Source organism: Vicugna pacos, chromosome 18 (assembly GCF_048564905.1).
Source record: "Vicugna pacos chromosome 18, VicPac4, whole genome shotgun sequence".
NCBI lineage: Eukaryota > Metazoa > Chordata > Mammalia > Artiodactyla > Camelidae > Vicugna > Vicugna pacos.
In genome coordinates, this window is record NC_133004.1 from 45,943,676 (window position 1) to 45,971,196 (window position 27,521).

Here is a 27,521-nt window from a genome sequence, read left to right on the forward strand (position 1 = left end):
AAATGGCTGCGGTCCGGCCTGATTTGCTCTCCTTTGAGCTGCCCTGTGTGAGGTTGCTGGTGTTGCTCTTTAATAGCTGTCTGTTACTCCATCGCAGGGAGGCACACAGTTTACATACCGCGTCCCTTTTAGTGTACACTGCCGTTGTTTCCAGTTTCCTTGATGTTGTGTTTGATTTCTGCCTTGTGCACTTAAAAAGAAAGAAAGGTGCTGCCTTAAATCACGGTGCTGTTCAGGACTGAGTACCTTAGGTAACACTGCTTCCGGTCCTCCTGTCTTGCTCGCTGCCCTGGTGGCTTTCGGGCTCTCAGCCATCCCTTCTACGTGATCTGGGGCTCCCGGACGCTGCCCGCCTGGCCCCAGGGCTCACGAAGCCTCCTGGAGGTGAAGGTGGGGGGAAACGTTCCTGCTTCTGTCCTTGCTGGGGCGCGAGCCCCCATCCCACTCGCTGGCTTCCTGGGATTAAAGGTGGTTTCTGCTTTCAGAAACCTAAAAGCATGCCAGGTGACTTCAAAGAAGACCTGTGTGTTGCTCGACCTTGTTTCACTTGCTTTGACAGTGGCATCAGTGTGGCCTTTAAGGAAAAAAAAAACTTTTTCAATTCCTTTTAAAATGTTTAATTGAGAATAAATGCATACAGTGAAATGGACGGACCTTAAGTTTGAGAACGTGTCGCCCATTCGTCAGCACCTGTGTGAAGTTTAGGAAGTTCCCATGACCTCAGGAATTTCCCTCTGTCTCTTCCAGTCACTTGCTACTGTCGTGAAGCGTCTGATTCAGCGCTTCTCAGTGTGCTCCTCGGACTGTGCGCCTGGAGCCACCTGGGTTCCAGAACATTTTCATGCCCCCCCCCCCAAGACACCCTGTACCTGGTTGCAGCCCCTCCCTGTTCTGCTTCCCCGAGGTCTCGGCCGAGGCTCTGCTCTCTCTGGGTGGATCTGCCTGCTCTGGGTATTTCGTGCAAATGGAATCACACCCCACGTAGCCTTTGTGTCTGCCTTCTCTCACGTGGTGTAATCTTGCCAGAGTTCATCCACGTCGCAGTGCCTCCACGCTTCATTCCTTTTCATGGGGGAATGACAGTCCGTTGGATGGATACACTGCATTTTGTTTATCTGTTCGGCGGCTGACAGGCCTTTGGGTTGTTTCCAGTTTGGCAGTTATGAATGACACTGCTGTGAGCGTTGCTGTGCAGGTTTCTGTGTGGACATGTGTTTTCAGCTCTCTTGGGAGTGGAATTCCTAAGGTGGGATCTCTAGGTATATGGTAACTTCGGAGGGATTGCCACACTGTCCCCCGCAGTGGCTGCACCGTTTTAGTTCCCACCGCCAGTGTGCAAGGGTTCTAGTTTCTTCACAGCCTCGCCAACACTTGTTTCATCTGTCTTTCTGATTCCAGCTGACTTGCTGGGTGTGAAGTGATCTCTCACTGTGATTTAGAATTGCATTTCCTACGGCTTGACTGACTGAGTAGACCTCAGCGGCCACACAAACAAAGGTACAGACTACGGCCTGCTTGCCAGAGGTGCCGCTCGGTCTTCTTTGAACTGTCCAGTTTTCAACAGAAGTCCCCGGGCGTGCAATGAAACAAAATATAGCTCACGCGCAGGGCAAAGAGCAATCAGTGGAAATAGAGAATGTCAGTAAAAGAAATAATGAAAAGGAAGCAGGCGGCAGCCCCACGGTCGCCGAGTGCAGTTGCAGGAGGGAAGCGTGCGGCCGAGGCGGGCGGGGCTGGGCCCAGGATGGCTCCACTGACCATCCCAACCCCCGAGGCACAGAGACTGAAGCAGGACCAAGAGGGGGCAGGTGCTGTCGCGTGTGCTGGAGGGTCTGCCCAGGACGGTCATGCGAGGGGAGGAGGTGACAGACCTCCAGACCTCCCTGTGTGCCAATGACCTGGTTTTGCGTGCAGGAAACCTCTTGGACACACCACAGTCATTAGAAGTGATAACTGAGTTCAGCAGAATGGCCGGATTCAAGGTCAATGTGTAAAAAACTGCACTGGCTGCGAACAATCTGGTAAAAGTGATTATCCGCAGAGAGATTTTTGTCCAGTTTTTTTGCTTGCCTTCCTGTCTTTGTTTTGGGTGCCCCAGAGAAAGCCCAACTTCCTTGCCAGTTGCATATTCTTATTACAAAACCTCACCATACCTCTCACATTTGGAAATTATCATAGTAAGTTCACTGTAGCCATTCTCAGCGGCATTTCTTGATTTTGATGAAATGCATTCATCAGTTTTTTCTTTTATAGTTAATGGTTTTTATGCTGTAAGGTATCTTCTCCCATTTCGTGGTTGCAAATGAATTTTCCTGTGTTTTCTTCTAGAATTTTCTACTTTGACATTTTGTGGACAGGTTGGTGAGCCATGTCGTGTGAGGTCTGAAGTGGGGGTCGAGGTTCTTTTCTTTTCCCCTGCTCTTATCAGGCGTTAGCACTGTGTTTGGAAAAGTTACTCTTTTCCCTTCGAACAGGTTTGTTATTACTATCGAGTAAACTGAGCACGTGCGTGGCGGTCTGTTTCTGGATCCTGTTTTATTCTGCTGACACGTCCTATCCTCACGCCAGTGCTATCCTTTCTTGATTGCTGGGGCTTCACGGTGAGTCTTAGCTCGAGCACTGCAAGTCTTGTCCATTTGTTTTCCTTTCCTGGTATTGTGGGCTGTTAAAGATTCACTTGCTCTTCTGTATAATGTTTCATAAATAGATCATCAGTATCTGCAGAAATCCCTGTTGTGACTTGTATTGATTTTATTTTTTTATATCTAGGTTTTTTTTTCAATTTTTTTGTTGGGGGAGGTAATTCGATTTTTATTTATTTATTTGTTTTTAGTGGAAGTACTGGGGATTGAACCTGGGACCTCGTGCATGCTAGGCATGTGCTCCACCGCTGACCTATGTCCTCCCCTTGTATTGATTTTTGAACTGAATTTATAGATCAGTTTGGAGAGAGTTGACATCTTAACGATATTGACCTTTTAGTTCATGGTATGTCTCTCCATTCATTTCATTTTTGCAGCAATAGTTTGTAATTTTAAATACAATGGTCTTGTAGATTGTGTTTATCTGTTCGTCTAGAGGTGTTGTGTGTTTTATTTGACTCAGTAATTAATGAAGGAGCTAGTAAGGTCTTACAGCTGGTCTGAAGGAGAAGCATGTGTTTGTCATCAGAAGGACCGCTGGGGTTAATTTAATAGAGACGCAGGCGGGGGCGGGGAAGCTGTCAGTGTCCAGAGGGCAGGAGGCAGCAGTGTGTACGGGCCAGAACTTGTATTTCTGTGGACACAAGTCATTTGCATCGCTCTCAGTTTTCTTTGACTTACCAACGTGTAAAGCAGCTTGCAGATGAAGAGAGAAATGAGCTTAATGGTGGACAGGACACGTCATCTTTTTTCTGCCCATTTAAGGTTTTCCCTTTGCCTCCCTTTTTTGATTTTAGCAGTCTCAAAGATTATCTTGATCGCAAAGTAAGGCTGACCTGGGTCAGCCGTGTTGTTTATGTACGTTTGCTAGGACTGTTAGTCTATTGTGGAGGCCTTCTTTTTGGCTTTGCAAGATCCTTGAGCCACAGGGTTGCGATCATTTACAAAATTAATTTCTCTCTGGAAGTTTACATGAGGCATGTCAGATTGGATTTTCAGAAGCTCCTATTACTTGCTTTCTCAAGGGTCGGAAACCAAGCCCCGTAAATTGTGGCCACCAGATTGTACCTCCCATTACTGCACATTCCAGCGAATTCCTCTCTTCTTGACGTCCTCCAAATATCCGAAGTCCCCTAGCTTTCCTGCAAGTGAGCTCAGCACCCGTGGGACCGGGACCCTGAAAGCCAGGTGCCAGGCTGCTTTCCTGGGGGCTTGTTGGCACTGGCTCTGGGAACACCTTTGAACGTGGTTTCCTGGGCCCTGTTGACTGAGCGTTGTCTCAGGTGGGACGTCCCGAGTGCGGCACTGGCTGCGTGCCTTGCCTGCTGCTCTCCTCTTAAGAGGACGGGGGATTCTCGTTGAGCTTTCCTAGAACTGAAGACACTGTTTCAGACTGAAAGTGCCTGTCCAGCGGGATGGAAGGGAACACCCCTGAGGCATGTTACTGTGAAATTTCAGAATGTTAGCAAGGAGGTGGGTCCTGGAAGCTTCCTGAAGGATGAAAAGAGGTGACGTACAAATCGAGAATCAGAGTCACTTCCTCTGAACAGCAGCGTTGGCGCCTTGCGGAGAGCAGTGCCTTCCAGAGTCTGCAGGAAGGTAATTTTCACCCTAAGAGTTCTGTGCCAGTCAAACTCACAGTTCTGTGGGAGGGCGGGCTAAAGGTATTTTGGGATTTGCGGAGTCAAAAAAAATGTATCTTCCTCATACCCTTTTCCAGAAAGCTACTGTAGGTTGCATTTTACTTAAAAAAAAAAAGTGAAAGAGGAAGGACTTGGTCATGGGGGCGCGACTGTCAGTGACAGGAGGGAGTGACAGCTGTGCAGCAGGGAGGAGGGTCTTCAGTCCATGAGCAGGAAGGAGGGGTCCGGGGAAGACTTCCTCTTGAAGACAGCTTGACCGGTGGCCTGATCGTCTGGTGACTTGAGAGATCTGGGTCTGGAGCTCAGGGTGAAATTGGCGATGAGGCAAAAGGCACAGGAAGAGGTGAGGGGAGCGATTACCAGCTGCCGTGAGGGCTCCTGGCTGGCCGGTGGCTACGGCGGGCCCGCGTGGTGCAGCGTCTGCCCACACTCAGAAGTAGCTGTGATTTGTAGCTCGCAGTGCATTCGCCATGTTCTTGGTAACATTCAGTATCTGTCCCAGGCTGCGTGACTTGAGGAAGGTCATGCTTACAGGGGGCCAAGACCTGGGACCGGTGCTGCTTGGTCAGCGAAACAAGAAGGCCGCGTGTGTCCTGAGGAGACGGGCAGATCCCGGGGACCGGGCTGCCCTGAGTTTGGCGACGCTTTGTAGAGCAGAGGGTGCCACAACAGTGGGCCCATTGAGATCTGCCCCGGGCCTTCTGAAGGCCTGATGCGTTTGTGGTGGAGGCTCGGGCTTAGGGAGATGAGCACGCAGCCAGGCCTGGCTGGTGCTGTTTGGACACCCCTGGCTGGTGTCCTTGCGTTCAGGGTGTGGGGACTTGGCCCTATCCTTACTGCTCCAGACAACCTGGGGCACATGGGGTAGTACGTCCTTTCTGCCCCGGAGCCCCGCCCCCGCCCCGGAGCCCCGCATTCCTGTGACGTACAGCCTGTCTGTCTCACAAGGAGGAGAACACACAGTTGCCACCGGCACCTCCAGGCCCAGGATGCGTCTTCCTCAGTCTCTTCGTCTCTCCCCACATCCCAGGGGCCGGCAGAGGCGTCTGGCGGCGTGGGCTGTCTTGGAGGAAGAACTTGGGCAGCCGTGCCCTCCTGGGCGTGGTCTGTTCTCTGCCCAGAGGACACTGGGCCAGGGGAGGTGCGGTGAGAGCGGCCCTCACAGGAGGAGGTAGGACCCCCTTAGCAGCTGCTGGGGACATGGCTGCCAGAGACGCATTTTCGCATCTGTGAATTGGCTGTAACATCACCCGTCTTTGCTTGCGATTCTTGCTGCCTTGTTCCCTTGAGACCTAAGTTCTAATGATGTAATTTGGGATGTAGTAGTTTGACTTTGGACCCTAAAGTTTTCTTGAACCTAATACCTCGAGTATGTGCAGCGGGAGAAGTAGAGGGAAGGTGCCTTCCATGTCATCTTGGAAAAAATCACCTCTGCTTTCATCCACTCTTACACTGGCTGTGAACACGGGTACATCTGTGGGTGCCACCTGAGCCCCGACCCCCGTCATGGCCCGGGGACCAGTGCTGATGGTCTGTGTTCTTGTGACCTGCGTGGGCGGGCCCCATCTCCGGGCCTGCGGGGATCGCGGCGCCCGTCCTGCCGTGAGGGTGGCGGCCGGGGGCTGGCGATGCCCTGTAGCCTCATGCTCTGGGTCTTAGCAGATCACGTCAGTAACAGTTCATGTTGATAAATGTTTTTCTTGACAACACAGTGGAGCAACATAGCTGCAGAACTGTTTTTAATTTTATTTCACAAAGGATGTTCTTTACAAAGTAGTAAAAGACAGATAGAAAAGAGAACCAGTCGCTCGCAGTCCCAGCCCCGAGAGGTCCGCGCTCTTCCGAGCCTCCTGCTGACCTGTCCCGGCCTTCACCCTCCGCACGTGGACTTTCAGAAATGGCTCCAAGCCCATGGCTGTGTAGCCTTACCTTCGGTGTCATGACCTTAGTACCCGTTTCTAAAAACACGTGTGGCCTCCTCTGTAAAGGCCCCAGGGGCCATCCTGTGGATGTCCCGCCATTGCCCTGCCGTTGAGATATTCAGGCTGTCTCTAGTTCTTCCGGTTATTAACAGCATGAACGTTTGGGACACGTCTCTTTTTAAAGCAAATAGGACCGTGCCTTTCTGCACTTAAGCCCCCCAGTTGCGTGCCAGCACACTTGGGGGGAAACCCTGGGTCTTTCCCACACCGTAGGGGCTGCGCGTGCTGGCCTCTGCTCTCGGCCCCCAACTCTGGCTTGCCTTGACTTCTCGAGAGCTCCCCTCGTACGTTTGGGCCTCAGGGACGCTCTGCATGGAAGCTCTGCCTCGCTGGGCGGCTCTCCTACCTCGTTCTTGTCGCCGCGGACAGGTTCCTAGGACACTTCATTTTTGGAAACAGAATCTTCTGTCGGGATGAAAGGTCCTGTTCGCCGTGTCCCAGGCCTTCAGTGTGGATAGACTGAAGCTGGAAAGGTGCGATAACTTGCCCAGGGCTGCTCAGCCAGCCGGGGGCCCCCTCGGGGACCTGCTGCTTTGCCAAGGGTCTGAGACCTCTCTCCGGCAGGTTTGGAGCGCCTCACTGGTGAGGACGCCTCCTCTGGGGTCTCGCCGCAGCCCTTTGTTCCCGCGTCGCTTTGGACTGCGTCCCTAGAAGCTGACTCGGCCCTCAGCCCCCTTCTTGCTGTGCAGCTGTGCAGTCTGCTGCCTCTGCTGCAAGGGGCCTCGTGGGTGGGCTGGCGGGGTCTGCGCTGCCGGTCACGTCCGCACTGCCTGTCACATCCGCGAGGGCTGAGCCAGGGCGGGAGCGGGGCCCTGAAGGCGCCTCATAGGCTGTGGGGACAGGCACTGGTTCAGGTGCCCGCTCCCACACACCTGCTGCCCAGGGTGTGACACACCTGCAGTCGTCTCCATGTTTACCTTCTGCCTGTGGTGCTGCGAGTGGTTTGACGTCCCGAGCTCGTGTGGGCCTTTCCTGTGTCACCTTGGCTGTGTGAGCTGCCATTGCTTCCTCTGTGTGCTCTGCGGATTCCAGCTTGGGTGTCCACCCCAACGGCTGTTCTCGTGGGCGGCGGCTCTGCCTCTTTCTGCTGGAGGCCCTCGTCACTGGGGCTCATCTCTGGAGGAAGGCCCCAGCTCCGGCCAGACCTGGCTCTGCTCAGATCTCTCCCCTGGCTCGCGGCTTTGCTCCACTTGTGGGGGGACCTGCGCCGGGTGGGCCCAGGCCGGCAGCGCGCTCACCTCCTGGAGGTGGCCTGCTTGTGTCCAGTTACGTCCTAAGCCACCTGCTCACCACCACTGTTCTGAGCTCCTGGCTGAAGGCCTGTTTGGGGCCGTTACCCAGCCTTCTTTTTCAATGTTTGAAGCATTCAAAAGATCAACTTTTCCAAAGGGTGAGGGAACAGGGAGAGAAAATGATGGCATTTGTTTGAAAGGTTCTCAGAGCTTTTTTTAGCTCAAACAGTTCAAAGAGCGCCTCTTGTTAATCAGAGGACTATTCCAGCCTCCCTGGGGTGGTCACACTGGCTTAATTGGAGCCCAGGCTGCTTTGAAGTCCTTTTAATCCTGCCTGAGCTGGGAGGAAGCATTCGAAGGCAGCAACTGTAAATTTGAAATTTCTTCATTTTATTTACACGTGTCTGGGGACCCATGTAATTCATTTCCATGAAGTGGTTTGGCTGAGTTGCTGCTGGTGGGCAGCAGGGTGAGGTCCGGATTCGATGGTGCTGGAGCGGGAGGCTGGTGCCTGCTTCTCTGGCGGTCACTGCGCCCAGGTCAGGGCTGCAGCAGCGTGCATGCCTGGACGGAAGTGGCTGGGCGGCCGGCACTGCTGACTCGGCCGGGACTTTGCTTGCTGGCGTGGAGATTCCGCACACGAGGGGGCTTGTGGTTGTACCAAAGTCATCGAAGGAGTGAACCCTGACCGTCCCCGCTGACTCTGGGGCCTCCTCTTCCACGGAGACGTGCGCAGCTCTCCGGCCACTGACTGGAGGCCTCGCTGACTGCAGACGGAGCTGGTCGCAGGCTCGTGCCGATTGGCCGCACGTGCCGCGGCCCTGTTTCCGCGGCCTGGCCCTTAGCCCGTCGTTTCCCTCCCCTCCTTTCCTCCCCCGCAGAGTGGTTTACGGACCTTGATTCTGCCCTTGAGGAGATGTGCTGCCTCATTTTGTGCTGCCCAGTGACTGGCAGGCACCTCTGTGATCGCTGAGGCGCTGGACGGGCCCAGGGTGCCGGGCCATGTGCCGGGTGGCTCCACCCCAGCTGAGACGGGCCAGCGGGTCTTCGGGTGATTGCTGGAGCCCTGCCGGCCGCTCTGCTGTCCAGGGGCGGGGCGGGGCGGGGCTTGGATGTGACCCGGTGACACCGGGCAGTCTTCACTGAGCTGTTCTCTTTGTCCTTGGACCTCCTTGTGTTCATCAGCATGTCGGGAACCGGGCCTGGAGGTGCTGAGATTCACCTTGGGCCTCCTCTGGAACGAGGCTGGGGGTGGATGAGTGTTCTCATAATACACCATGTACTTATACAGCAATCTATGGCTCAGAGGTGGAAATGTTAATTTATGTAAATCTCATTCTTAGCGAATTCATGCTGGTGACTAGTTGCTGCCACTTTGCTTTCTAATTGGACACAGACATCATTTTGTTTATATGTTCTGTAATATCGCCTGTGATTCATAGTCATAGTATAATCCTCTTCCAAAACGAGTCCTTCGTCTGCAGTATTCTCGGGACAGCCCCGCGCGGGGGGCGCTGCTGTTACGTTCATTTTCCTGAGGAGGGAACTGAAGTTGGGGGAGGTTAATGATTGTCCGGGGTCGCTTACCTAGTAGTGAGTGGAGCTAGAATCTGCGCTGTTCCCTCTTGTGCTGCCTCTGTGGTTGGTGGGATCTGCCCTGGGGGCCCGTCACCCACCTGCACTTCGTCTCTGCTTCTTATGGAAAGTGGGGTGGCTGCTCTCTTAATTGCCTCTCGCGATTGGCCAGTACCCTGCATTCTTTCTCTTGATATTCTGTTGGATTTCTGCAGCACAGCAGATGCTTGGGGCGTAGGCTATTCCTAATTCTTTTTTTTAACACTTTGAAATGCGTTATCCATAGAAGAGAAGACTGGATACAGCCCTCTCTGAACCCACTCTGAGGTTAAGAGCAGTTTCTTTGGTCACCTGTTGACCTCCCTCCCGGTCCTTCTCCCACCTCCAAGACCAGACCCTGCTTGTTGTGGGATGTGCCGTCAGCTGTAGCACTGGCTGGCTCGGCACTCCCAGGGGGTGGCGCTGGTCCCTCTGACCCAGGGGGTGGTGCTGGTCCGTCCAACCCGACCCAGGGGGTGGCGCTGGTCCCTCTGACCCAGGGGGTGGTGCTGGTCCGTCCAACCCGACCCAGGGGGTGGCGCTGGTCCCTCTGACCCAGGGGGTGGTGCTGGTCCGTCCAACCCGACCCAGGGGGTGGCGCTGGTCCCTCTGACCCAGGGGGTGGTGCTGGTCCGTCCAACCCGACCCAGGGGGTGGCGCTGGTCCCTCTGACCCAGGGGGTGGTGCTGGTCCGTCCAACCCGACCCAGGGGGTGGCGCTGGTCCCTCTGACCCAGGGGGTGGTGCTGGTCCGTCCAACCCGACCCAGGGGGTGGCGCTGGTCCCTCTGACCCAGGGGGTGGTGCTGGTCCGTCCAACCCGACCCAGGGGGTGGCGCTGGTCCCTCTGACCCAGGGGGTGGTGCTGGTCCGTCCAACCCGACCCAGGGGGTGGCGCTGGTCCCTCTGACCCAGGGGGTGGTGCTGGTCCGTCCAACCCGACCCAGGGGGTGGCGCTGGTCCCTCTGACCCAGGGGGTGGTGCTGGTCCGTCCAACCCGACCCAGGGGGTGGCGCTGGTCCCTCTGACCCAGGGGGTGGTGCTGGTCCGTCCAACCCGACCCAGGGGGTGGCGCTGGTCCCTCTGACCCAGGGGGTGGTGCTGGTCCGTCCAACCCGACCCAGGGGGTGGCGCTGGTCCCTCTGACCCAGGGGGTGGTGCTGGTCCGTCCAACCCGACCCAGGGGGTGGCGCTGGTCCCTCTGACCCAGGGGGTGATTGCTGGTCCGTCCAACCCGACCCAGGGGGTGGCGCTGGTCCCTCTGACCCAGGGGATGGTGCTGGTCCGTCCAACTCGACCCAAGGGGTGGCGCTGGTCCGTCCAACCCGACCCAGGGGGTGGCGCTGGTCCCTCTGACCCAGGGGGTGGTGCTGGTCCGTCCAACCCGACCCAGGGGGTGGCGCTGGTCCCTCTGACCCAGGGGGTGGTGCTGGTCCGTCCAACCCGACCCAGGGGGTGGCGCTGGTCCCTCTGACCCAGGGGGTGGTGCTGGTACGTCCGAGATGTGCCTGTTTCTGCCTGTTGTACGTGTTACTGTCATTACATAATTTAATTGAATATGGTAGAGTCTGGAGAAAAATAAATGTGTGAAAAAAGCAATGTTTCTGTGAAAACAAAGTTGAATGGTTTGGAAAGTCTCAAAGGAAAATTGCCTTTAAAAAAGCTATTGCATAACAGCAGATTGACTGTAAAAGATCAGCAGAAGAAGTTGTAAAATTTAGGAAGAGCGCAGGTGTCCGTTTTAAAGAAACAAAGCCAAAGTCATAGATTGTGTTTTGTGAGTTTATGCAAAAGATATAAGATGAAACTCGGGTTAGTGGGCCCATATTTGAAGAAGCAGCTTGGGGAATGAGTGTGTATTTATAATATTTTAAGTTAAGAGATTTGAGAGATACATATGTATCTAATATTCGATTCCCTACTTGAACCAACTTTCGGAATCGATGACCAGTCTTGATTATTTCAGATAGGAATCCTGTTAGTGATATATGTTTGCCCCATTTATGATGCAAATTATTCTCACTACACTTAGCTAAAAACATCATTTAGGAATAATATAAGATTGTTTCATTATAAGTGGGTATAATTAGATTTTTATGCATTAATTCATCATGGAATAATTGCTTTCTTTTTTAAAAAAGTTTTATGTAGCGTCTGATCCTGTAGTATAAGTTTATAATGCCAAGTTTTAAAAAACTCCTTTCTGAATAGGTATTATATTTCCTTGGTATAAAGGTTAAAATTTTGGAAGACGGTATCTGTGATAAGTCTCCTGTCCCGTTTTCATTCTCTCCACGGGAAGCAGCTGCTCCGTCTTGTTTATCTTCCAGACGTTTCTTAGGCAGGTGTAAGCCAGTATAAGCACCCGCATTCACCTTCTGCTTCCACACGAGAGGCCGCCTGGTAGACTTCTGCTTGCCTCCTGCGCTCTCACCTAGCAGCGCGTGCCTCCCCGTGGGGCCTTCCCCGTGGGGCCGCGGGGAGAGTCTTCTCTTCCTTTCATTTTATACACATTGCATTGTGTGGATGGACTGTATTTAACCAGTGATACTAAACTCCTGATTCCACGGTCTGAGTTCAAGCCTGGGTAGAATTTAGCTGGATAGTTACTGTTCTGGAAAGACACCATGACTTCTCGTTCATCATCTCGTTTATGGAAGGCCTGTTGTGGTCCCGGATGGTGCTCCGGGTTCACAGCCAGTGAGGCCACAGAGCAGCATGAAAACGGCACTTTGGCCTGATGGAGCTTGTGTTCTAGTTGAAGCAGAGAGACGACAGACGAGAAGACAATAAATACCTGGCACCCCGGGTGCTGATCTTTTCTGTGAAGGCAGTTAGTGCTGGAAGAGAGAGGGAGGGTTTGGGGGAGGGAGGGAGGGAGTTGACAGTTTACTGGTTTAAATGGGATGGTGGGGGCAGACACAGGTGAGAGCCTGGTAATATTTAGGTAAAGGCCTGAAAAGAATTGATGGGGGGCATGCCACATAGATCCCTGGGGGAGGAGTCTTCTGGAAGTGGGACGTGCAAAGGCCCTGAGGTGGGAGTGTGGCTCAAGCCCCGCATTTGGGTCTGAGAGGCAGCTGTGGTCAGGCCCCCTCAGGCCTCGCAGGCTCCGGTGGGGACTTGGGCTTTTACTTGGCGTTGTGGTGCGGTGCATCGAAGAGTTCTGACAACAGAGCACGTGATCTAACCCACGTTTTGAAGGAAGTACTGTCGTGTTGCAGGCGGTTGCTTGAAGGTGAGTGTGAGACTGATGGCAGCGAGCCAGTGGCGGTGGAGCTATGCGGGAGGGGGACTCGGGCTGTTCTGAGGATGGCTCTGCGTGGGCGGGGGGTGCAGAGGAAGCCGCAGGCCTCAGGTCTGCCTTGATGATAGGCAGCATGGAGACTAGGTCCCCTGGGTGGAGGGGCACCAGGTCAGGGATGTGGGTGATGCGGGCTGAGCCCAGAGGCCCCTCAGACCGCAGAGGGCGGCGGGTCTGGAGTGGAGAGTCTGCGGTGGTGGATGCGCGGCGCTGCGGTCAGAGCCGTGGGCTCTTACAGTTGTGCGTGCAGTCCAGCCTGGGGCCATGTGTGGGGACCGGGACCCCGGGAGGGAGAAGGATGAGCAGGGGCCTCAGGGGAGGGCGGAGAGTGCGTGGAGGAAGAGGGGCTCTCGCCGTGGGCACTGCGGAGAGGCCGGTACTGAGGGCTGCACTTGGCGGGAGGGCGGCCTCCCTGCGTGGTTTCGGGAGGAGCTTCAGGCCGAGGCCTGACCGTGAGCAGGGATGCCTGTTTCCGGAGTGCCGCTGGCGGGGCCGTGTGAGGACGGGGCTGTAGCTCGGGATGCAGAGCCGGGCATGTGCATTCGCAGCAGCGCCGCCACCCCTCTGAGCCGTCTGCCCGCGGACAGGGGCACGGGGGTGAGCGGGGTGCTCTTCAGAATGAGGAGGGTCTGTGGCTGTGCAGGGACCTGGAGACTCACACCCTTTTTGGGGTCAGTCGGTGTGAGAGAGATCTTTTCTCACATGAAAACCGCTACCAATCACAGGAGCGCTGCAGCTCGAGGAAGGGCCCCTGTGTGCTCTGTGGCCCCGGGCTCCTCTGGGCATCTCTGGGCGTGTGTGCCTTTGGACGTGTGAGTGGGCTGGGGAGGGGTGTGCCTGGGACTGTCGGATACTAGCCACCTTTCCATGGGGACAGAGTGACTTGTTCTCTGTCCCCCGGGGAAATGAGCAGCTTTAGAGGATGTCCGAATGGCTGCTGTCCACCATGTGGCCAAGCTGTCCCGGACCGGCCCCTGGCTGAGAGGGACCGATGACCTTCCTAGGTCCCCTGAAGGTGGGGTGCCTGTGGCCTCAGGACCAGTCGGTGGTCATGGCCTTCCTTTCTCTGGAGTGTCTGACGCCAGCGCGTGGCCTGGGGCTGGAGCAGCAGGGCTGGCTACCGGGCGGGGAAGGCGGCCCGTCAGAGCTGGCCACACAGAGCTTGTTGCTGTCCTTCAGGCGACAGGGGCTGCTCCTCCCCAGCCTAGACGCACAGCAGGCTTTACCCAGGCCTGGCCTTGGTGACGCGCAGCCCTCCCTAGGCAGCTGCGCCTCCACCCTGGCCGCGCCCCGCGTTGAGAGCAGCACGGCAGGCGCTGTGACTTGGCTGTCGTGAGCGCTCACCCTCCTTTTGGGGTTTAGCACCAAGTCTTGCTGTCTAATTTTCCTGTTCCTGGTTCCACATACTTTCTGCAGAAACAAGCCTGCGAGGGGGTCTGCCTCACCGGGGCGTGCCCCGCGCCTGTAAGGCCCTCTGACTGGAGCCCCCCGGACTGCCCTGCGCCCTTTAGCTTCCGCTCTTCTGTAAACAGTGCCTCAGGAAAGGCTTGAGGCTGCTTCTTCGTGGATGAGTTTTGTGACCGGTGCCAAGTCAGGGTCCTCTGGACCTCGTGTCTTCAGACCTGCTGAGACGGCACTGTGAGTGTCAGCGAGTGTCCTGGCATCTGCTGCCAGGAGCCTCAGAACAGCCGCTGCTGGGCTGGAGAGCCTGGAGAGCCGCTGCCTTGGGGACCAGCCAGCGGGCCCAACCCCCAGGCCTCCTGCTGTGCCCGCAGCCAGAGTGAGCCAGGATTCAGCTGCAGGCTGAACAAAGACTTTTCCTCCTTTAAAGCCCACCAGTTAGAGTTAAAAGGCTTCAGAGCTGAAGCCAGAGTTTTAAACAGCAGATGTCACAGCTTGGGCTGTAGCTGGAACTGCCACTCTCCTGTCATCTCTGAGGCGGAGAACCCTGAGGCCCTCGGCAGACCGTCCGCTTCTCAGTTTGTGAAGCAGAAGTTTTGGAGTGCGTGGCTCTTCCTGCCCGGGGCGGGGGTGGGGGGTGGCGCCCGCGCAGTCCTAGGCTGTAATGGTCCTTGGCCTGGCCCCTGCTGGCTGCCAGCGCAGAGCTAAACCCCCGGCGCCCTCGGGGAGCATCTCCGAAGAGCTCTAACCGCACGGCAGGTCAGGAGTGCAGGGAAATAAACACTCTCCTGCCAGTGGGAGGCACTTTGGCCTCTGGTCTTTGATTTGCTGTGTGGTGTTTAATAATCCTTCACGATTCAACAGCCCTTCAGGAACTTGCCCGTGTCCGCCCTTGGAGCTCCTGGCGGTGGGGGCGCAGCTGCGGCTGTCTGTTCCTGCGGGGCCGCGTCCGGGTTCCTGAGCTCCCGGGCCTCTCGGGTGCGCCTGCTCCTTCTCCCCCAGACGCCCCCCACGCTGCGGCCCGGCCGCTGGGCTCACGCTGTGTGGAGCAGTCCCTGGAGGCCCTGTCCTCCGTCAGCCCCCTGCTTCTCCCGCCGGACTTGTGGGTGACGTTTCCACGCAGGGAGCACTCTGGGTGTGCGGTTTTTCTCTTACTTTTCCTTTGTGCTTAGACGTGTAGCACACGCTTTCTCATCAAAGGAAGCTTAAACAGCGTACATGGAGTTGAAGATCCCTTTGCCGCCACCAACCTCAGCCGTGACCTTGAGTTACCCACCGGTGTCCATTTGGGCTGAATCTTCCAGGTTATGCTCTGTAAATGTGCGCACAGACCATGTGGTTCTCTCTAGACAAAAGAAGTTGGAGGTGCAGTTTGGGGGCGCCTTTGCGGTTTGGGGCTGTAATGTTCCTTGGAACGTGAATGGAATCAGACACTTTGAACCTTGAGCTCTTTCCCTGAGCCCCTGCAGGACTGCCCGACTCGCGGCTCCTCCAGGAAGAGGAGGCGCTGCTTCTGGAGAAGAGGGTCTGGGTGCGCATGCTGCGTGCACTGCTGGCCGGAGCCCTGCTCACAGGCCAGGCGGTCGCTAGGGTGGGAACAAACCAACGAGCCTCCTGGTGGCCCAGGAATCAGCACTGTCACTCCTGCGCCGTCCCCTCCTGTGGGCCGGGCTCCCTTCTGCCTGCTGTGGGGTCCTTTCAGGGGACACTGTTCTCCTCCTCCCTGGGCTCAGCTCTCAGCCCCCAGGACCTTCAGCAGGAGAGTGGAGGGTGCATGTGTTTACGGGATACCACGCACAGGCGTGCACACACCTGCATCCCTGCCCCCCCCCGGGCAGGGCGCCGGGAGAGAGGGCTGGGCCTCTGGGGCGAGGGGCGCACAGCCCCCAGTCCCTGCACGGTGGCAGCCCGCGCTCCACGCCTGGCCCGCGTGAACAGTGACAGAGCAGAGAGGTGCCCCGGCCCAGATGTCCTTGCGGGGTCTCCCGGGCCGTGGGCTGTGCCGGGTGGGTCTCTCGGAACAGCCCCCACAGACGCTGTGAGGGTGTGGTGTGGTCTCACCCTGTCCCAGCTGGTCACCACTTCTGTGGCCACTGGTTTCCACAGCTAGAAAATACAGTTGAAAAGAAAAAAGCTGTTGCTGGAAATAATTCTCACAACAGAATTGTAGAATCTTTTTGAAAAATGGAAAAGGTGCCAGGGATTCTGCATCAGTAACGTGGCTCTTGCCTTTTTGTAAGCATTTCCTTCCAGGCCTTGCCTCTGCACAGATGGTATTAATCAGGGTGCACTTAACCTTGTGTTTGGTTTTGCCTTTTCAGTGAATATATATGCTTGTTGTTGTTAAAAAGAGGCAAATACACTGGCGCTTAAACTACTTTCTCACGTCGCGTGCGCTTACCGTTTCAGCGGCGTTGTGTGTGTGGCGTGTTTTACAAACCGGTTTGAGGTTGCTGGGCCCACCAGCATGGGAGTCAGGAGCATGGCCTTGGCCAGGCCACCCTGCGTGGGTCTCAGCTTTTCCGGTTGCTCCTGACTCCTCTGTGCCTCCGCTTCCCCACCTGTGTAGTGGGGGTAGTGAAGGCTGTTGAAAGGATGAAACAACTCAGTATCCGGAAGGTGCTTAGAGCGTCTGTCTCAGAGGGGGCAGGTCCCCCGTACTGTGGCTGCGTCGCAGAAGTGACGCTTCTATCGGCAAGGGGGCTCGCACCCCCTGCAGCTGTGCGGCGAGCAGCCCTATTTATGGCAGCCCTGCCGTCGTGTTTTCATTAGTTGTTTGGGTGTTTTTTTAATTGTATTTTGTGTTGTTATTTATTATAGTTGTTTTGAGGATGTTCGATGATGTATCAAGTTGGCAGAAAGCTTGGTAACATTTCCTTACGTAGTAGTCACAGCAGTCTCTCCATTGCGAGTGGTAGTTTCCAGAATTCTTGCAGTGACATTTGTGGGTAAATCGCTCTGCCTTGTCTTCTGGGATTCTTCTTTTAGTTTTGGACCAAATTCTGAAACCTAATGTTGTCCATCAAATTGACAGAGAGCCTCCACGAATGTTGTCTTTGTCAGACGTACAGCAGATGGTTTCCTGGGTGGCACAGAGAATTTTTGGTGTCTTGCCGTGCAGTGTTACATGATTGTTTTACTGCTTAGATTTCCCTGTTTCTGCAGATGATCAATGGGTCCAAGTTGTGCACGAGAGCCACCTGTTGGCAGATCCCAGGCCCCGCCCCCAGAGGTTTTGCTTCGGAGGGTCCAGAGGTGGAGGTGGGTGGGCTGGAGTGATTCCAGGTGATTCTGATGCAGAGGGGGACTATTTTGGACACCCTCCCGCCCCCACGATGCCACGGCCCAGGGAGCTGCAGGAGTCCCCTTCCTGGACCAGAAGTGGGCACGCCGGCGCACACCTGCCCACGCTCTCCCCGCCTCTCGTGACCTGTAGCGACCGCCTGGCCAGCGCATTTTTGCCCCCATCAGATGTGATGTGTACTGCGTCCTGTGGTGCGGCTGCAAGTCTCACTCGCTTATTTTCTTTCACTGAACTTTTTTTTTTAATGTTAAAAACAGTGAAACAGGGAGCATGAAATGGTGCAGCTGCTGTGGAACACAGTATGGCGACTCCTCAGAAAACTGAAAATGGAAGAATCCCCAGGGCTGCCTCTGGGTGTACATCCAGAAGTGTGAAAGCAGAGACTTGAACACACACTTGAAAACCAGTGTTGACAGCATCGCTCTTCACCGTAGCTGAAGGGTAGAACCCACCCAGGTGTCCGTCGGTGGTGACGTGTCGTGCTGGGCCGCGGAGCCGCTGCACCCGCGCACTACTGTCTGCTTTCTCTCGGGGCCCATTCTCAAACCAGTGCCTTAAAAGTGCTGTTTTAACTAAAGCTCACGCAGCTCACTCCTCAATAGAGCGTGCTTTCTTTTTGATCAACACTGTAGAACTTAAGAGTGTGTGGAATTCCACACTGTTCCATTTACTGATTAATAATTACCTCAAATTAAAACGTGCACTCCTTATTTACATAACGAGCTGTCGTCAGCTGCTTTCACTGTGACATCCTCGTTTCCCAAACTCAGTGTCGAAATGGGATTGAGTGGGAAGCCCTACAAACGCTTTTAAAGTCTCCTGTCTTCTTCTGCTCTGGTGAGATTAATGGGTGTGTGGGGCTGCCAGGTGGTCGCACCACCACGTGCCCGGGTCTTGCGGTTCTGGAAACAAGCCTCGAGGAGCCCTTTTGAGCTGGGCTCGGCCGGGAGTTGTGTGAGCTGTGGCTGAGTCCCGGATTGCCGCAGCCCGTCGTGTCTTCCCTTTAAAGACTCCCGCCTTCTCTGTCTCCGAGGGTGGCGTGATTCTGGAGTGTTGCAACTGGCTTCTGGAGTGTTGAGCTCTGTGCTTTTAGGAGAAGTTGAAACCTAGTGACCAGCAGGAATGACAGGCCTGCCTGGACTCCTGAGTCTCAGGTCACAGAGCCAGAGCTGCAGGTTTTCCAGCCCAGGGCCCCTCGAGGAGGACCGGTGGCCGTGTGTTTGCCAGCCGCAGCGGGGCAGGGCTGGGCCGGGAGCAGGAGGTGGGGTCCTTCCTGTGCCGTTTGGTCTTCTGGAATTGGGCATGCGGGACAGCCAGGCCCTGTGACTCGAAGACCCCTCAGCGGGAAGGGTTGCGCCTGGGCCTTGGGGCTGGGGTGTCGCCAGGAGGCCGCTGCTGGAAAGCCAGACCCCTGTGGCTGTCTGCCCGGCACCCCACCCTGTGGGTCCCGGTGGTGGCCGCTCTCTCTGCGCTCTCCCAGGGGGGTCGGGGCACAACACAGAGGACAGGCCGGAGGGGCTCCTCAGGCGCACGGCGCCTTTGCCTGGTGGTCTTCGTGCGAGAGGGGCGGGATTGTGGGAAAGCCAGCTTCCTGCTTAGTTTCTTTGAATGTGGAGCCAGGCCTCCTGACACTCTGTTGAAATGGCTGCTCAAAAGTTCCAAAGTCTTGGGGTGTCAGACAGCCTCCGTGAGGTTTAGCTGGAGGGTCTGAGGCTCAGGCCGCCCAGGGTGTGGCAGCCTTGGCCTGCAGACGTGCAGACACCCCACGCCGTCAGTGGGAGTGGAGCATTTCCAAGGAGAGCATATTAGGCCCATTTTTCTCTTCATTTGACCATTTCCAACTTCCTGTCATTATTAAATTGTTACATTTCAAATTATCTTTACTTCAAAGGAAATTGGAGAGCCTTGGTTTGCAGAGTCTGGCTCTCCTCTGTTACTCTAGCTCCCCGCTTTGTGGGGTAATTTGTACCCCAGGGCAAGAATCTTGTTTCTAAATTGCTGTCACGTGCTCCCAGCTCTGCAGACGGCTCTCCAGTTTCCAGGAAGGCTTCTGTTTGGGGGGTGTTGCAGGCAGCTTGCCCTCAACCAGAGAAAGCCGCCGTGTCAGTTAGCGAGAGCTCCTGGACAGTGTGTGGTCACCTGTCTGGCAGAGGCCTCTCCACAGGCCCTTCCCGCTGTTCCAGGTCTGAGCCGCCGTGGCCCTGCCTGGAAGGGGCGTGAGGAGGAGGGTGGTGATGGTCAGGCTTCCCCAGCCACCCTCGGGCCTCTGCCTGCTTCTCCCATGTGGCGCTGCCTGGTCCTGGGCCCCTGGGGCGGGGGCCTTGCAAATGTGGACATACGCGTTTGTTTTAAATGCACTTTGCACTGATGAAGCGACAGTGTGTGTGCTCCTTCGACTGCTTAACACGGGAAAATAGAAAACAACTTAAGTCTATTTAATATGTTTCAGAAAAAAACTTTAGCTTAAAAGTCTTTACTTGTTTTGCTTATTTTCCTATTAGTGTTTTTAACTCCCTGAGTTGGAAAATGTTAGGAAGCTTTGAAAAGAGTGGCATTCAAGGCCGGTTCAGCCCTTCCCCTCCTAGGCCCCGGTTTCTCAAAGGTCTTTCCCTGGGGCATGTCTCCTCACTGTGACTGTTTTCTAGTCTGCAGGGCTGCTTTGTGTCCAGGGCAGAGTCAGGGTGGAGGCCTCTGCGCTGTGCCTCGCAGAATGTCCAGGAGGGGGCTTTCCCTTGCTGGTCGGGAAGGGCCTCCCTGAGGTGACCTGAGGGGAGGGGCGTGGAGTCGCTTGTGGGCGGAGTGCCGACGGCTGAGGCCCCAGCGTGTGGGGTGGGGCAGGGGCTGCGCTGGGCTTTTGGGTGCTGTGCTGACAAGTGGAGACGTCGGGGCTCACGTTCTAGCGACGGCAGACTTGAGATGACCCCACACGGATGACGGGTTTGATGGTGGTGGTACTGGGCTGCGTCGTGCTGGGGTGGGGAGAGGCTCGGGGGCTTCCTGGAGGAAGAGACATCTTCCGCGAGACTCGCAGGCCCAGGGGGCCCAAGGGTGTAGGGTTTGTGGGGCACGGACGTGAGGCTCGGTTTCAGCAGGTTTCTGTGAGGGGTCCTTGGGTTCCACGTGACTGCAGGTGCCAACTTGAGCAAGAGGGGTTCACTGGTAGGTGAGGGGAGGCTGGAGTGTGTTCTGGGGCCAGAAAGAGAGCCTTCGGTAGTGAGCTGGCCAGTGGCCCCTCTGTAGCTTGGCGTTGGCCTCTCCTTCCGAAGGATGTGTGTTGTCTGTGTAGCTTGGGTCCTGGCCCCCTTGGCCCCGCCAGCCACCACCGTTCGCTCAGTGCTGGGGACCCATTTGTGGAGGGGGTGTGGGGGTGGCCTCAGCGCTCCCCACAGCCTCGCCCCCGTGTAGCCCTGGCCTTGGCCCCTGGCCTCGCGCTCACGCCCTCTCGGCCCTTCTGCGTCAGGGGGCCGTGTAGCCAGTGGGCCCCGGGCTGGTGTGGGGCCAGTGCACGCTCTGCTGGATCTCCCTTCATCTCTCACGATGGTCCCGGCGCACCTTCTCCTGAGCCTGGTGCTGGGCTGGGGGGCTCCGGCGATCACTGTCTGAGTCTCAGCTTCCCCACCTGTGAAATGAAAACCATGAGCAACAGGGCTGCTCTGAGCATTGACGGACACAAGTAACCTGGAATGGGTTTGCGGATTCCAGGCCTTGTGCGCGTGGCGTCTGCTGTGCCAGTCTGGTGCTGCTGCTGAATCGTACGTGGGTTTGGAAGGAGAAGGGAGGAAAGGAGACCCAAGTGCCCTGGGCACGTGCACCTGCTTGGCAGTTGCTGGTAAACCTCACTTCTGATCTTCTGCATAGTGACGCTCTTGTGTGTCGGCTTGCTTCTTATAGGTGAAAAAAAATCAAAGCTTGAAAAAATGACGTGTCCAGTGTCACATGGCCTAGCTGCAGGCTGAGTTTGAGCCCGGGGATGGGGGAGCACACCCACCACCCCGTGTAGGACCTCACTCATCCGGGTCTGGACCGGCAGTGGTGGGCGTGGCTTGTGGGGTCCCCGCAGCGTGCAGACCCAGGTGCCCCCGGGACAGCCGTGCTGACGTGTGCCCTTGGTCCCGCAGGACCCCGGAGGACCTTTCCAGGTTCATCGTGGAGCTGCAGCAGCGCGAGCTTGCCCTGAAAGACAGGAACAGCTCCATCACCAGCAGGTAGGTCTGGGGGCCCGCGTCTGCGGGGACGTGTCTGCTTTGGAAAGTGGGGGCCAGCTCAGGACCAGCTCGCTTCCCTGCTCACTCCCTGCCTTGGCCTGAGCCAGTGGGAGCTGGGCTGCAGGGTGCAGGGCGCCCATGTCTGCCCCACGGCAGTGAGCCTGGCGGTCAGAGCAGCCAGGCCCTGGGGCGGCTTCCTGGGTGGGTCTGAGGCGGGTGTTCCCCACCCGCCGCGCTTTGCAGAGGCGGGGGCTCTGTGTGGCCCCTTGAAGGTGTGGGAGCCTGGAGCCTGGGCTGAAGCATCTGAGTGCGTGTGAGTGTGCAGACTTGTGCACTCAGGGAGGGTCCTGGGCCACCCGAGACTGTGGCAGCAGGATGTTTGTGTCTGCCCTCCGGAGCCCAGGGCAGGCGGCTGTGACTTCCTCCAGACCCTGAGTGTGCGGCGTGCCCACACCCATCCTCCCACTCTGACACCTGCCAGTGTCCCCAGGGTTCAACTCAGCTCAGCCAGACCCTGACCCCACAGGTGGGGGGCCCCGTCCCAAGGGCCCCCGCCTCCGGGTTCCCAGGCTGCTTGTGCTTCTGTCTGACTGCGGGTTCAGGCACCCCCTCTGCCCTTGGTGATTTGCTGGAGGGATTGGCAGAACTCAGGAAAGCCCTTTACTTCGGGTTACTGGTGTGTTACGGAGGGCGCGGCTGGGAGAGCCGACAGCCGATGGGAAGGGTGCATGGCGGGTGGGGGTGGGGGCAGCGCCTCATGCCGTCCCCGGGCGCGGTGCCCTCCCGGTTCCTCCAGGTGCCCACTGGCCCGGAAGCTCTCTGAACCCCCCGGTTTGGCAGTTTGTCTGCAGGTTCCTGCTTGGTTAGGTCTTGCCTGTTGGTGATTAGCTCGGTCTCTAGCCCCTCTCCCCTCCCTGGAGATGGGGGTGGAGCTGAAGGTTCCAGCCTCTCTTCCTGTGGCTGGTCCCCCTGGTGTTCAGGCCCCTGCCCCCCGCCCCATGCCGTCTAGGGGTCGTCTTGAAGGGGCTTGTTCCAGGGGTCGCATCAGAAGGAGAAAGGAGAGACCTCTTTCTTGGATCTCCTTTTTGGAACAAGGAAACCTTTCCTAGGAGCCCCCACCACGCTCCCGGCCAGCAGATTCGCCTCCAGCCTCACTGGTCCAGGCGGGGTTTTGTCTGCCCCGGACCAGGTACCCACAGAGGATGGGGTCACCGTGGCAAGCTTAAACTAGTCTGATCCCCCCTGAATCACTTGAGGGTGGACAGCTGAGTGAGGCTGACCCCTCCAGTGAGTGAAGGGCTCGGGGACGGGCTGGGAGGACAGTGGCCACAGAGGGGCCCTCGGGGCCCCGCACGGCCAGACTGGCCGGCTGGGTGGGTCTGTGAGGACAGTCTTTCGCCACTGATTCTCCTCCACAGCCTCACCCCGCGGTGCAGTAGGGTTTTAATAATTTATTAGTTGAAGGAAGGTTTTCTTATTTTGGGGGCTGGTGTCACCTTGATAATTGGCTTTTAGAAGCATCTGGTCATGTTCGACATAATCACATCAATTTAGTCGAAAACCCTCAAGTGACAGAGGTTGCCTTTTGCTCTCAAAGCTGCTGTCGGATGAAACGGATGTTAAAAGCGACTTGAAATTAAAGCCTTAACGTTTTTCCAGGCGATCCTCTTTATTTTACTTTGATTTTGAAACAGAATGAACTATTAGGGGAAAGGAAGCGTGTCTGCGTTTTTCTCCCCCCAAACTGTGAAGTATTTTCTGAGGTTTTCTGAGCAGCAGCAGCAGGAAGGTCAGCCCCCTAGAGACCATGAGCGCCTGCGGGACCAGCAGCGCCCTCGGCTGCGGTCACAGCTGTAGATCCAGCCATCTCGGCTCTTCCCTGGGAGGGACGTGGGAGGGACGTCGGTGGGACTCTGCCTCAGGGAGCAGCTCTCCCCGGCGCACAGGTGGTCTGCGTGACTCCCTGGTGCTTGTCCACCTCTCGGGACCCTCGGGTTCCCTCGGAGCTGTTGCAGCTGCCCTGGGAGCACGGGTGATCTCAGACCCCCAGACGAGCCCTGTGCGCCACCTTGTCTGCAGGATGGGCACCTGTCTGTCAGGTCTGGGTGTCGGGAGGTGTGGTGTGATAGCACGTGGCACAGGGCCTGCAGACAACTGCTTGCCTGGGGTGGGGTGGTTGGCTCTTGATCCTGACCGTCCTGACTGTGTGACCGCCTCAGGACCATTTCCTGTGTCCAGCTGATCTGTGCATAACCTCATTTCATCTCATGGAGGTCCTGGGGGAGGGTGCCATCACTGCATCTTCCTCCTTCAGGTGATGGAATGGGTCAGAGAAGCCTGGGAGCGTTCTTGAGGTCTCAGACGATAGGGAGCACTCATTTCTTCAGGAGCCGCGGGAGCTGGGGTCCCGTGCCCTCGAGGCCCTCGCTGACCAGGACGGCGAGGAGGCGGTGCACAGTGCCGTTCATGCCGGCAGGGGTCTGGGTGGCTGCTGTTCCAACAGACGGCAGAGCGATGTGGACGTTTCCACGTGGAGGGCCAGGGGACCTCGTGAGGTCAGGCCCACTGATGTCATTTCTGCACGTCTTCAGTGGCAGTTGGGCAGAAACTCAGGTTAGCAGGGAAGAAGCCCCTTGGCAGGAGGGTGAAAGCTCGGGGTCTGGCCAGTTCCCAGGCAGGCGGGGCTCAGGCCCCAGGGTTCGATGTACGTTCCCCACCTGGAAAGGGTAAGTCAGCAGGCGCTGACCCAGTGCCCTGTGGGGTCCCGGCGGGAGCGCGGGCCCTGTACTCTGTCTCCTTCGCTGGGTTCTCAGGGCCCTTGCTGAGGTCTGCACCAGCCTCTGTCCAAGGTTGCCACCATAGCGCCCGGCTGACTTACCTGGGGAGGACCCCATCCCACGCACGCTGCCGAGTCCCGGGTCAGCCACAGCAGCCAAGGGGCATCCCATCCCAGCCTTCTGTGAAGTGAGTGAAGGGAGAAGCAGAGCACCGTGCACTGCACAGCAGCTGAGCGGAGAAGCAGCGCCTGCTCATTCTGGGAAGGTACGGTGCCGGCCACCTGGGCGCCGCACGCAGGGCCGCCACCAGCCTGGGGCAGGGAAGAGTGCTCCTGTACGGGGGTTGAGGCTTTGACCCCACATCACCGAGGAGCCCTGGTTCTGCACCTGCCGTAAGTTTGGCTGGGATCTTCCCCTCTTGGACGTCTGTGCCCTCCGCCTGCAGACGGGAAGCCTGGGCCTCATCCCAGTGTTGGGCCCGGGGCGTTGAGAGGCACGGACCTCCCCGAGCCTCCAGGTTGCAGAGAAGGAGGGTGCCTTCTGCCTCCGGTAGTTGCTGGCTTTATGCGTATCTGTGCTTCCCATGTCAAAGTGGGGCTGGTGTCTTACAGGGCTGCTCTGAGGGGGCAGGGTGGCGGTGAGGCACCTGGGAGCCACAGGTGACGTGCAGCTGTGAGACAGCAAGGCCCCCGGGCTTGCAGGGCCGGAGTCCGGGCAGAGCTTTGGTCAGCACCCTGAGGTGTCCTTTGGGGGTGAGCGTTGGTGTGCCTCTCTGTTGGAGGGCTGTCGTGAACCGTCAGGCGTCTCTGTGTTTTTCCCTCGTGGGCATCTCAGGCAGCCGCAGGGCCTGTGGGTCACTCGTGCGAACATGTCTGTCAGTGGACAGGAGATTCGTCGCAGCCCCGGAACCTTGCCAGTCTTGCACGGCTGTCCTGGCTTCAGTTTCAGTTCGTGGAGGCTGAGTTGTTCCTCTGGAGACGTGCTGAGGACACGCGAGTACTCAGGTTTAGCTATGTCCTCTGTCACCGTTCTCCCGTGACGCTGCCATGCAGCCACCTGCCTGCGGGGCCTGGGAGCATCCTGACAGCTTCGGGACCCAGCGACCTAGTACCCAGCCAGTGCGCAGCTCCTGCCCTGCCGCGAGTGGAGCCGGGGATGCTGCGTGCCGGGGCGGACCAGAGGCCGCGCCTCTTCCTGGTTGGGACTGCAGCTGTGGTGTCGTGTGTTGGACGTCACGGGTAACCTCGGGGAGCAGGGGTGGGAAGCTCGCGCAGGGACTCACGGGGTTGCGAGCTCTGGGTTTCTTTGCTTTGCTGGGAATGAAGGCCCCACTTTGGAGAGCGGTGGTGGAGTGGAGCGGGGGCTTCTTGGGTCCCGGTTTCTCACCTGCACAGGTGGCATGGTGGTGGGAGAGCGGTGAAGGTTGACAGGGTGAGTGCCTTGCCGGGCTCTGTGCCAAGGCTACAGGAGGTGCCACTGCCCTGTTTCACAGCACAGACAGCTGAGCCCCCGTTAGCAGCCAGGAAGCTGTAGAGATAGGGTCTAAATCCTGGTCTGCTGTCTCCAGAGCTCCACAGGTTTGCTTGAAGCCAGAGCCCAGGTCCCTGAGACGGGCTCGGTGTGGCTGTGGAGAGCCCCCAGCACGCATCTCCGGAGAGACGGGCATCGTGGGCCCGCGGTCCGGCTCAGGGCTGCCTGCTGGTGTGACGCCTCAGGCCACCTTCCTTGACGTGGATTTCAGGTAGCTGCCTGCGGAAGTCGGTGGAGGGAAGCCCCTGACGGGCGTGGAAGAAGAGCGGCCTCCGCGTCCCCGTCTGCTGGGCACTGCGCGGTTGCCGGGCCGGCTCTCCAGGCTGATGAGCGGCTGGACTGTCAGCCTTCGCCGCTCCCTGTTCCCGCCCAGAGGCGTGCTCTAGCTCTGGGCTGCTCTGGTGACAGTGTCTCGTTTTGAAGACCACATCTTCCCTCCCCTGGGCTCTCAGTGCCTCAGAAGAGCCTTGGCCTCCGACTGTCAGAGCGTGAGGGGCCTGAAGCACCTGGAGTTGCGGTCCTGCCTTACAACCCTGGCTGGTGGTCCTGGACCCCGCCGCAGGCCCCCCAGTGCCGTGCTGGGCCCACTGACGGCGGGGCTGTGCTGGGCCGCCCCTGTGGTGCTGCCAGGGCTCCGGGTGGTGCTGGGAGGAGATGAGTGAAGGGGGCTCAAGGAGGAGCGGGTGAGAGAGTGGTCGCCAGCCTCAGGGCAGGTGGTCCCAGGGCTGCTGTGTTCTCCTGGCACCTGCCAGGTTGATGGGTGCGTCTTCACCTCGCAGGGTTCGGTTACGATCAGTGGGGGGGTCACGATTCTTAATGCAGCTCTCTTCCCACTGTTTGTGCAAACCTCTTTGACTCTGCTTTCAAACCTTTTGGAATACATTCAGGCCTTGTCACCTTTGTCCCTTGTGTCTGCCTGAGTTACAGTGGACTTAGCTGTCCTGAGGCCAGCAAAGCCAGAGGCGGGCACGGAAGGTTGATGATGACCGGGGACCTGTCCCTGTGCATCTGCGTGGGTTTCATGCCTTGCCTGACGTGGGCGGGTGAGGGCTTGGGAGCTTTCACTGGTCTGAGCACAGGCTGCTTGTGCTTGAGTCTTGGCCCCGCCACTGAAGAGCTGTGTGTCCTTGTGTCCCCACTTTTACAAGCCCTTCTCTGTGTGTCCTGTGGTGGCGGTGGCGGTGGCGGTGGTGATGACAGGTAGGGTTGTTGTTGGAAAGCGTTGGACTCGCTGGCGCAGCGAGCAGACTGGTAGCGAGTTGTCCTGACCGTCATCCTCACTGGTTCCTGGGGCGTGTGCCTTCTGGGGTGACTCAGGGCGGGCCATGGGGAGTGTCCAGCGGGCTCAGGAGGGGACAGTGTGTCTCGGGGGTGGGCACAGAAGTCCGGAGGGTTCAACGTGCTGGCACACCTGGGAGCCAGGGCTGCAGGCTTTGCTGTGGATCAGATGTGACAGGCAGGACACAGAGACCAGGGTGGGGTTCTGGGGAGAGCACGTGAGATGTGGGTCTGCCTCGTCCGTCCACAGAGAACACAGCAGAGCAGGTGGAGGCAGAGGGCACTGGGAGTCCAGCTTTGGACGAGATGGTATCAAGGAGCCTGTCCGACAGCCAGGTAGAGGCTGGGGAGTCTGCATCGGCTCGGAGATCTGGATTGGAGGTGTGTAGGACGCCTCCCTGTAGGTGGGTGAGGACACAGCCCTGCCCACGGCCTGCGGCTGTTGGGCAGACGGGGGTGCAGCGGACACGGCTGGAGTCCTCATGACCTGGACGCGAGTGATTCGGGGGCAGTGGAGATGAGAATTGGCCCGGGCCCAGTGACACCCTCGCCTGGAACACTCCTCTCTCAGGTAGCCCGGTGCAGCTGGGCCCTCCCTGCTGGGCCTGGGG

General features: G+C 57.5%; 1 protein-coding gene across 6 annotated transcripts in view; it reads left to right on the forward strand.

The window, feature by feature from the left end:
• MAD1L1 (mitotic arrest deficient 1 like 1) overlaps positions 1 to 27,521 on the forward strand; it is a 273,678-nt gene that overhangs the window by 40,794 nt on the left and 205,363 nt on the right. For 5 of the 6 annotated variants that reach the window (XM_072943447.1, XM_072943444.1, XM_072943445.1 and 2 more), the window contains one exon: positions 21,239 to 21,325. The exons of the other annotated variant lie outside the window; for it this stretch is intronic. In XM_072943447.1, the coding sequence (XP_072799548.1) occupies positions 21,239 to 21,325 (87 nt within the window). The remainder of the gene's footprint in view (positions 1 to 21,238; positions 21,326 to 27,521) is intronic. 6 annotated transcript variants of the gene reach the window in all.